Genomic DNA, 11224 nt, shown 5'->3' on the forward strand with positions numbered 1-11224 from the left:
TTTTAACTTATATAAGCACTAAAGCTTTTAAAATAAACTTACCTGTACTAACTGTTCAATTATTTGATTCTTTTTGCATACGTCCCCCAAATAATCGATAGCATCTAATAAACAAGAACAATATTCGCCATATATTAGAAAAGGTTCCCGAAATTCCAAAAATACTTGACTCATTTTTAGTTTTGTTGTTGGTGATAGAGATTCACGCAATTTATCTAAGAACTTTGTATGTATTTCAGCCAGATCCTATATAATAAATATATTATGTAAATAAGTCAACTCATAAGGTATAATAATATAATAAAATTACCTTTATACGTGGAAAAATTTTTTTTATTTCATCGGGATTTAAATATCGTTCTAGAGGTGTCATAAATTTTGTTTTGAGTGCATTTAATACATCTAAATAATTTGATTCCGTATCTATTAACTCTCGAATAACATAATCTCTTTGTTCAAAACTTGTTGCTGAAGTAATCTGAATAAATTATAAATAATAATAAAATATAAAAGTTATTTTAAATATATGCATTATAATTATTATATGTAAAGTGAATGCAAATCATGCAATTTTTTTAATTAAACATTTCTTTTTCATTTATATAAGCCTTTTAAATTAAAAACACTTTTTAAAAATACCTGATTTCTGCTCGATCTTTGTAAGGCACATAAGTCTTGATAGACCTCTTCTTCTTTGGTATTTGTATGATCATAAACTGGACCATTGCATGCAACATTATCGTTGGTACTAATATTTTAATTGATGTAATAAAAATTATGAAATCCAATCCAAATTGAACATAAATCAAAATAAAAAAATTAATAATATAAAATTAATAATAATATAAAATTAAAAATAATTTAATTGAGAAAATTTTTGTAAAAAGCATTGTAAATAAATATTTATTCTAAATATAATATAAATATGTTAAATAAAAAAAGTTTAAACGTGTTTTAAATTAAAATTACTATTAAATATTACTTTTAATATTTTTTTTTTATTTTTATTTGTTTTATTTTTATTTTTTTAATTATTTTTATTTATTTTTTAAATTGTAATTAGAATTTTTATAAACTATTGAAGGGTGGTAAATTTTTAAATCTTATAAGCATAATAAATAATAACTGAAATCGTGTATATATATATATGAGTTATAATTCATATAATTTTTCAAGCATTATTAATATAATTCAGAATATTTAATATTACAAATAATATAACAATATTATTCGAATAATGTCTTCTGCTCTGTAGTTTCCCACGAATTACCACAAACAATAACAATATTTAATATTCAGTTGTATAAGTTTTATTCATTAATTTAATTTCAGTTTTGTTGTATTAAGTTTTTATACTGTTATGTTTATATTTAAATAATAAATAAAATAATATAAATAAAAATGCACATATATTGAATGCAAGCATATAAAATTTAAGAAGCTTGAATATATTTTTGAATTTTTGTTGTTATAAAAGTTATCGATAAAATCTATTGTGAATTGTCATTTTCGCAATTTCTTGCTTATCAGATGTTCGCCAGCAAAACAACACAAAACGTAAACAAATGCTCGTGGTAGGTTTTTGCTCTCAGTAGCCAAATTTTAACCTCAAAAACGAACGTCAAAAGCTATGACTGCGCTAAGGCCGCAGTGTAGAGTTTGTTCGCATTTGGAAATGCAGTTCTAAAGCTGTAAATTTAGCGAAAAAAAATTAATTAACGTTTAGAATGTAAAATACTAAAAAAGAATGGAGCTGCATTCTTATGCCAAACGGAGGGTGCCACATAAAAAATGTGAGTTTAATTATTGAAATTGTCATTGTGAAACTCTAACCAAGAATTGCTTAAAAACTTTTTTAGGGACAATTGAGCACAAGCGGCGACTTGTTGAGGCGCGAATCAAATACGATCCGCTTTTTTACAATAAGACATCAACATCTCCGATGCCATGGAGGTTAATAGTTTAAATTTTACAATATTAATAATTACTGTTAAAATTGTGTGTACTAATTATTAATTAATATTTTTATTTTATTTATTTAAAATGTAGAAGAATTTTAACACTGGCAAGATTAGAAGATTTTAATGCGAATTTCGTACGTATGCAATGGTCGAGTGTGCTTGCAAAATATCGAATGTACAAGGTATGCAATACATAATTATTTGTAAATAATTATTAACTTAAATATTTTAGCAAAACCGACTCGATAACTTGGACTCAAAAGATCTCTACGATGAAGTACAATATTTAATCTCACAGGAGTGGGAATTCTTTCAACCCATACATCGTTTTATGGAAGCAAAAAATACTAATTTACACTCATACGCATCAACAAGACAACCACCACCACCGCTAAATGAAGATCCAAATGATATGACAGACACAGCTAGCGAAGATGCCTGTACAAATATCGCGCAAGAAGTATATTTATGCGGTGCAACTGCAGACGAGAATGATAAGAGGTTTGGTTTAACAAACCCTAATGACAGTAATAATATTGTCTATATAAAGCAAGAGTTTGTTGAGGGAGAAGTGGAAGTTGAAACTGCACCACTTCCCTCCACCTCAACGGCAGCAAAACCTGATACAACAAAAAAGCGTAAGCAAAATTCGAATTTAAGTGAGCGTGAAAGGTATTATCGTCACAAGCGACATTTCAATCGTAGACTGGAACGTCGGTTTGATGCTTTGTTAAATGTTTTCGGGCAAATAGTTAAGGCTGAATATCCAAGCTTAGATGTAACACCACTTGCTGGCATGGTATCTACAGGTGCCACAATGGTAACCAAATTATTTAGTAGTTGCAGCAGTAGCAGCGAAAGTGAGGAGGATGAAGGTAGACATGTAGCACAAGAAAGTGGACAAATTTAAATAAATTCTCAGAGCTAAACAGTAGCGGCAAAACACCAAAGTTAACACTGTACGCTGCGTCCATTATTTATTTATATTCCAAGCAAAAATTATTAACATCCTGGATTGCAGCGTACAGTGGCATTCTCTAAACTTACGAAAGTTTATTATTTTTTTTTATTTATACGCCCAGCGGTTTCATTATTTTCGTTTTCAGTTTTTATCTACCAAGGTGAATAATATTAAATAAAAAAGGCTGAATATATATAGAAATGTTTTTAATATCGGATATATGATTTGAATATGTAGAAAATTTATGTAAATATTATAAAAAAAACTATTGAATCTGTATTGTAAAATTTTATTTTCAAAATTAATTGTGCATTTTTGGCTAAAAATAAATTGCGAAAATTATTGTAAATTTAAAAAAATTAATATTTGATTAATAATTGTAGGAGTTAGGCGGCTTTTGTTTTTGAAGAGCTTACTAGCCGAATAAGAATTGATAATCATATTAAATATTAAATCAGACAGTAGTCTGCATTTACTTAACGCTAATATTTCTTCCTTTGAAGTGAGAGATGGGAGCTGGTTATTAATTCACTTCTTGAGTATAGATTAGAAAAAAAGTTATGAAGCTGTTGTACTACAATTTAACCAGAAGTAAAGAAATTAGGTATTAATAACTAAAAATAATTCCAAATTGTTTTTATCAGTTGGTATTTTGTGTTCACTTCCATGCAAAAGGTTCTTATAGCCCAAATTGACCTGAAAAGCATGTACTTATAACGATAAAACACTTGAACACTCCTCTTTCATTCATCCAACGAGGGCTCCTTTCTACACGAGGGTTAAGTAAGAGTTAACCCTCGTACACCAGTCTGATCCATAAAGGTACTTAAGGTACACAAATATAATAGTATGGGGTACGTAAGGACGTATTAGGTTGAAGTGGAGAACGGTATGGGCACGAACGTTAAACCTAACTCAAAATCAGTGGTAAGAATCTTGTCATTAATGAATATGAGTTAAATTCATGTCTACTTTTGAATATGAAAATAGATAGGCGAATTATTGAGAGACAAAACTGCAGTCGAGTACACATATTTTTGAAATTAAAATGGTGCGGAATAAAAGAAATTTGTAACCTCAACGAGGCGGAGCAATACTGTTGTTGTAGTAGCCAGTGGATATCTTTATAGCAGAAAACACGAAAAAAATAATATGAGAAAGGTAGCTTACGATAAATTGGACTTAAATTAGTGTGCATTGGGACAGGAGTACAGCTACAGTTAGGGCACATATTGGGGTATTTATGTGTGACAAGTATTTGTTAAGCCCGTGTTTTTACTGCACGAAGAAGGCACTTTTTTCCTAGAGATAACAGGCAGAGAGGTATTGAGAAGTTTGTTGCTGTTGTTCTTACATTTGTATGAAACTACGATAATCCAGTCAAGGCGTAAAGAGCGGTTTTAAAAATACCTCGAGTTAAGAAAGATTAAAACTGCTCAAGTGCACTGGCTCAAATAGCTTCAATGTAATACAATGTAATAGATTTTGAGCTTTCCCTTAAAGGTCTAAAAATAAATAACAGATTTGCTTAAAGAGAAAATATAACAGACTTGTTATCATATATTACCTGTTAACGATATTTATATTATAAGTAAAGATATGAATAGATTAAAATATATACATATACAATTATAAAGATTTTTTATAGTCCGATAAAATATAAATAGCATAGAATAAGAATTCAATTTTATATTCCATTATAATAAATTAATAAATATTCTCTAATAAATTTTAGTTCAACCAAAACAATACGTAGTCTATAAACAGTAGAAAAAAATAAATTATAGGTATTTAAAGGATATTTCAATATCAACATTCATGCAGATTAAATTTGGTAACATAATTGATACTAACAGTGCAAAGCATGGAATATGACAACGAATACTGCTTTACGTTTTAATGTTTTTAAAAATTCATGCAGAACAGTAACATTCTTACTCGACATAAACACATCATCTCATTTGCACATGAAAAGAGTCTACATATCTCATAAATTTCACCCTCAGCATATTGGTTGGATGCTTACTTGCAACTGTTGCATATCATATCATACGAGTACACATACAATATGTAGCTACTTTCAAAGACCGCATTCACCCACGCAATCAACATCAAGAAAATCAACTACACTACAAACATAAAGGCTTTTTAGCTGGATTTTATGCAAATACATTTAATACGTATGGTAAGTAAGTGTGGATTTTATGTTTAAAAAAGCAAATGCGCACACCTCAGATACTTTGGAGGAGAACGTGACGTAGCATAAATCCTCATATACTTTTTCTTCATCTTCGGAATAAACATCGTTTAGGTATTCATGACCCATTTCCTTTTCTGTTTGCTTACAATTCCATGCGATGGCAGCAACTTTTTGCAAACTTTGATTATCGTTCAGTACTGATTTGGTAGAACAATTGTTAGCATTACTCCCAATAGAACTGTAATTTGTAGATGTACGTGTCGTACTACAGCCGAATGCAGCGTACGTAGCACTACGCGAACACAGTGAGCCAGATGCTGCTGTAGCACCAGAACTACCATTCGAATGGACGGATTGTACTTCATCATCAATAGTGTCACACATATTTGAAAAATTATCCTCTTCGTAGTCTTCTGTATCTTCTGTACCGTTTTCAACGGTTATATCACTATTTTCATCATCGACAGATATTGAGCCACTTTGTGAGGTGCGATCGAAGGTTTCGGAAGGCGCATCTATACTGCCGTTTTTTTTACTCTCACTTAATTAATGGTTAACACACAAACACAAATGCACGAATTTCGGATTTCAGGTTTCAGATTTCAGATTTGAGTCGTTAATAGGAAGTTACATGAGGTTAGTTTGTACAAAAGTGATAGTAGAAGTGGTCAGTAGGGATAGCAGAGCATATAAACAGAGAAATTATTATTGTTAGTACTGGTTGCTTAAGAGAACAAAAACAAAAAAAAAAGAAACTTCTGACAATTCTAATAAATTTTTAGAAAGGAAAAGTAGTAAAATTTTAATTTTAAAAATAACTCGCTAAAATATTCATATATTTATTCATATATAATATATACTAAACTTACGTGCAATGCAGATCCTTATATATGGCCTCATCGGAATGGGATCTTTCATTGGATGATAATTGTATATTAAAGCCTCTGTGGTATATTAAAACATGAGGTTTAATATATTCTATTATTGTTTTAATGTAAACTTACAGTAAATTTGGATGGAGTTGTTGCACCTTTCTGCATTGAGATAATTTTGAAAGGGTTATGAGTACTCGATGAAAGTTTGTCAAGTCATACAGCATTGTGGGTTCGAATAAATCTGATTCACGTACATTAAAGTGGTTACGACAAACATCGAGAAAAAGTTTAATATTTTTACAGCACAGGAACTGAAATTAAAAATAATATAGATTGTTAGAAATTTTATATTTTGAGGTTAGGGTTTTATACTTTTAAGACCACCAAACGAAAATAAAAAAAAAACTATAAACAAATATATATGTCTAACAAAATAAAATGTTTTAAGTGAAAGTTATATTGTCTTGTTGTTATCTATTACTATTGCCAAATAGTCCTAAGGACAGTTTAGGAAAACATATTATTAAGTACAAAGATCAAGAACGAACAAACAAATCGATTGGAAGTCTATTTTTCCTCTTCCTATAAAATGTTACTTTCACAAGACGCCACATATATTTAGGTAATATATAGTTAGCGAGTTCTTTATCGAGATTTTCAGAAGTAGCGGCAATGGCTAGTATATCGTCTGTCGTTTTCTATATTTATATACCAGTATAACTATATCTACCAAAATAAGTTCTCACTGTCTTTCAGAAAATTTTACTAATTAACAGCAAATTAGCTATATTATGCCACATCATCTAAAAACTTATTTACTATGTTAAATTAGCCGATTAAAATTACTTTTTTTCAGTAGTTCAAAAGCATGAAAAACCGCCGCCTATAAAACATTTACCCACTAAGACTCTATTGGTCAAAACCTTGAATAAAGCATAAAATAAAAACATAACTAGCACTAATCTTTCTCAACGGTTGCATCGGATGTAGGAGTTCCCTTTACCTTTTTTTATCTCTCCAGTATCAGTTCTCCATAATCAATGTGTATTCTTAAACATATACCCACCCAACCCATTTTGTAAAGATTGTTCGCTATACGTTTTATATATAAATTTCTTGGGTTACCTCTAGCATGCTAACCAATCGAGGGACTTGTAAGTTTTCGCTTATTGACTTCGAGTTCATTTTTTGATGTCCTAGCCATTGTAAAACTTGAAGTTTAAAGTATTATAGCCAATTTCGCTCTACTTTTAGTCTCATTTTTGGTAATATCACGATTTAATTATATTTTAAAGTTGACTCTCTTTGGAAATACGACATAAGGTGTAAGTAAATACATATCCTATTTTTAAATATAATTCAATCAATTTTAGCAGGTATCTTTAAGCAGTTTCTTATCGCTCAAAATACTAAAGGTGCATATTATTCTATAAATTAAATAAGCATAATGGTTTTGACTTAAATAAACTACACATCAGGCGATAATCCAAAGTGATATATTTTTTCTATTATGAAATTAGACACAACAAATCTTCTTAACCCACATAAATGTCTTTTTTCACTAAGGCCGGACATGAAATTAGTGCTCTGATTTTTTTTTTTTCACATCCTTTTGAAAATAACACATATTTTCCGTTTTATTTTTTTGTTTATCCTAAATTTGTTAAAGCTTTTTTCTAAAGAAGTAGTATATTATTTTCATCTATGGTCCTCTCCTCCTTTGGAAAAATTTCTATAGTGAAAAATATTTATTGTTTAATACAAAAGCATACAATGAATGAAACATATGAAGGGCCTTTAGGCAGCTTTGAACAAAAGGCACAAATTACACCTAAGTTAATTTATTTCTGAAAAATCCTCAACTTTGATATTTCATGAAAATATTTCACTTTTGGAGTATATTTAATAATCAACGCATAAATATGTGGCATAATTCTCATGTTTCACTGCTTTGCTCCTGGCTCCTGGCCCGTCGCTCCTCGCCCGTCGCATTTCGCACCAACTGAGCCCAACTTCAATTTAAGTGAAATTTTATGATGGCTTTTTTAATGGATAAAAATATTCGTACACGCGTTGCATAAAAGATGAGGCGCAAACAAGGAACGGAACGCAGTGCTCCTTAAAGCGAACGAGAGTTCATGTTTACCTTCCCAGTTCCTCAGAGCAAATTGCTGAACTTTGTGGTAGATTTTTTCCATGCTCGTGCAACTTCTTAAAGCATAAAAGCACTTTAACAAGTTCCATTGAAACTTTTAATTTTGTTCTCGCCGAGACCGAGACCATCGGTGTACATTCCCACTTTATGCGGGTGTTTTACACTCAATTGAAAGTTTATATAAATTTATATACGATTTGATTGACAAAAAAAACAAAACAAAAATAAATAAATAATAAAATTTGCAGTTTTGCAATTGTGGTTCATAAGCATAATAAATAAAAATTTTATTACCAACAAATTTTTTTTATTAAAGTTATCTTAACTTTTATTTTAGCGACAATATTCAAACTGAAATAAAAAGGACATTAAAATGAACTTCATAAAAATAATAATAAATAATAAAAATAAAATTCAAAGAGCAGTTTAAAAATGATTGACTTATTATGTACTTCCACTGCATAATATTTAATATATTTCATTGAAATATTATTTCCAATGAAATGCCAGATGAAAATAAGTATATATCTTTGAGACATTACGCAGGATGAAAAACAGACAGGGATTTAATTTGAAGCACCTCAAATGGAAGAATAATAAATAATTGAAGAAGCTTAAAATTATTCTTTTGCAATATAAAATGTTGCCATGGAAGGAAAAAAAGAAAAGGATTTACCATAGTATTATGTAAATAAAAGGGCAATAAAGCTTTTCTTTTTACAGTTGAATATATTTAAGTTCCAACATTAAAATCAAAGTGATGTTTTATTATTTTTTCAATATTCATTATATATCGCAAGACGAATTACTGCAACAGAGACAGATGAAGAATATAAAATACTCTTTCGAAATATTCAAACATGACCCAAAAAAAGACCTGCATAAAGAGACCCGAGTAATCGATTTAAGATTTTAACTAGAATAAAAACCTACAATTAACTATCTTACTTATCAGACATTTTCTCATGTGACTTTTTTAAACCTACATCACAATTTGAGGAACGCACTGAAAACCATACTGATTGACCCTAAACAAAATTTTTTGAAGGCAGAAAATACCAGTGAAATCTATAAAATTACTTTAACACCGACAATAAGTAAAAATGTCATATCATTGAATGATATATATTATATAATGATATCTGTTATGTGGTTCCAAAAGAAATAAGACACACTTATTATCGAGATTTCGGACAAAGACCTTACCATTAGGTGTAAAATATATTATTCATACCTTCGTCACGGGATATTTTACAATACTGCATTCTCTCGGAATAATATTTGATATATTATCACATTGCTAGCCATAATTTGATGATTGATGAACGCTTATGTTCAAAGCGTTGAGAGTTTGGGTCTTTAATTTCATGCCAGTGTGTCAATTTCAATGTTACATCTTCATTATTCTTAAAAAAGTAGGGGTCGACCCTAACACATCTCTTAACAAAATGATTTGGTGAACATCTTCAAATAAAATGATTTCAAGAACATCTCCAGAATACACCATGTTTGGCTGGTGTTAGTGATGACTATATATCTCGTTCTGCCCGTTTAGAGTACAAGCGCCATTTTATACCAAAAACCTGTTACTGAAAATCTTACTCTTGAAACCAAACTACGCAGTTGATAGAGGAGATAAATGTCACATCATACAATGACTTATCAATAGTTAGTTTTGGATTTTGATTGCTCCAGATATGATAATTTTTTTTTTTTAGCGAAATACCTTTTTGTGTATAAAGATTACACACGTTTTGCAGTTGTTAAATGATCCATATGATGTCTGAATAATAGTTTTATTTGACACATGACACTGATCAAATATTATATAAATGCTTTCAGTCATTAAGGTATGACAATGACCTTTAGTTAATTTATAAAGGAAGCCGTTTTTCATAAGAATTTATTAAATGGTATTTATTTGTAATTACACAAACAAATCAAATTCTTTTCTTTCTATATATCAAAATGACAGAACCTTATGAGATTAATATGTCTCACTAATTATGGAATATTTATCAAACAGTTTTGCACAAGGAACTTGTGACTACAGGATGGGTTATAATAAATATATAAAGGTATATGAATATAATTCAAAGCAGCCTAAAAGTATTTAAAAAAACTTGAACCACAAAAACTGATAAATCGGAAATATTAGAAACTTGTTTGACTTATCCACCACTTGACTATACATTTGTTACACATTTTTACATCACATATATTACATATACGCTAACACTTAGCTTTAGACGAAAGTATTCATACATTCAAAATCTATTCCTTTACTTACTATTCAAAAATTAAGAGGTATAAAATAAATAAAAAAATAGTTGTTAGGTTTAGCAATAAGAAGGCCATTGTAGGTATTAGACTTGTTTGTATATTCAAACATTTATTTCTTCGAAATCTATTCGCTTGATATTCACAACTGATTAACTACATTAATACATTTAATTTAATTGATTTAAAAAAAATACTAATGTTTGAACATTTTTAATGTGAGCTCTTTGTGATTCATTAGTTTTTCGAGTGGCCTTTAAAATTTATGGTATTTGTACTGACATGACCTCAGCCATTTCAAAACTTCTTAAAGTCTAACTTTGCTAAATATTTTTTCTGTTCCATTGAAGTATTTAATTCAAGAGTCCTTCCTTCTAAGTGCCACTTAATTAGTTCATAATTTTTAAAACTAAATAAATTTCATTGTTGCCATACAAACGTGGAATTTTTCCTTTGGATGGTAACAAATACTTCAAACTAATGAAACATGTTTCGTTCAACAAGTGCTCACTTCATCAAATTAAGGATAATGGTTGTTCATGTGATCCAAATTTTTACAAATTACGAAGGAAAAGCAATTAATATGTAAATTTTGTAATAATTGTCACAAACGAGTGTGTTCCTGACAAACTAATTAAAAAGCACTTCGGTGAATTTCAAAAGGACTTTTCAACAAGTGTTGAATGGAGTACTGTAAATACACCCGACAAATAGTAGGTGGTGTGCAGGATAAAATTAGAGTACTATTTTGCTAATTCGAGAGCACACAAGCGTTAAAAAGTCACACTTAAC

General features: G+C 29.4%; 3 protein-coding genes across 3 annotated transcripts in view; 1 reads left to right on the plus strand and 2 right to left on the minus strand.

Annotated features, from left to right (window-relative positions):
* Positions 1-6304, minus strand: part of LOC119667199 (protein vav-like) — a 7098-nt gene extending 794 nt beyond the window's left edge. Inside the window, exons 1-5 of the mRNA XM_038076487.1 lie at positions 6127-6304; positions 5992-6066; positions 640-748; positions 311-478; positions 43-246 (exon numbers count right to left, since the gene is read on the minus strand). Of these exons, the coding sequence (XP_037932415.1) occupies positions 43-246; positions 311-478; positions 640-748; positions 5992-6066; positions 6127-6221 (651 nt within the window). The 5' untranslated portion in view covers positions 6222-6304. The remainder of the gene's footprint in view (positions 1-42; positions 247-310; positions 479-639; positions 749-5991; positions 6067-6126) is intronic.
* On the plus strand, positions 1581-2948 carry LOC119671721. The gene is made up of 4 exons (XM_038082478.1): positions 1581-1793; positions 1860-1953; positions 2050-2143; positions 2194-2948. The coding sequence occupies exons 1-4, from the start codon at positions 1748-1750 to the stop codon at positions 2869-2871; spliced, it is 912 nt and encodes a 303-aa protein (XP_037938406.1). The 5' UTR covers positions 1581-1747; the 3' UTR covers positions 2872-2948.
* A 1629-nt stretch (positions 6305-7933) lies between the features above and the next one.
* The window catches only part of LOC119667200, a 4345-nt gene continuing 1054 nt past the window's right edge, over positions 7934-11224 (minus strand). Inside the window, exons 3-4 of the mRNA XM_038076489.1 lie at positions 8144-8208; positions 7934-8009 (exon numbers count right to left, since the gene is read on the minus strand). Of these exons, the coding sequence (XP_037932417.1) occupies positions 7934-8009; positions 8144-8208 (141 nt within the window). The remainder of the gene's footprint in view (positions 8010-8143; positions 8209-11224) is intronic.

The sequence above is a fragment of the Teleopsis dalmanni genome, chromosome 1 (assembly GCF_002237135.1).
Source record: "Teleopsis dalmanni isolate 2A chromosome 1, ASM223713v2, whole genome shotgun sequence".
NCBI lineage: Eukaryota > Metazoa > Arthropoda > Insecta > Diptera > Diopsidae > Teleopsis > Teleopsis dalmanni.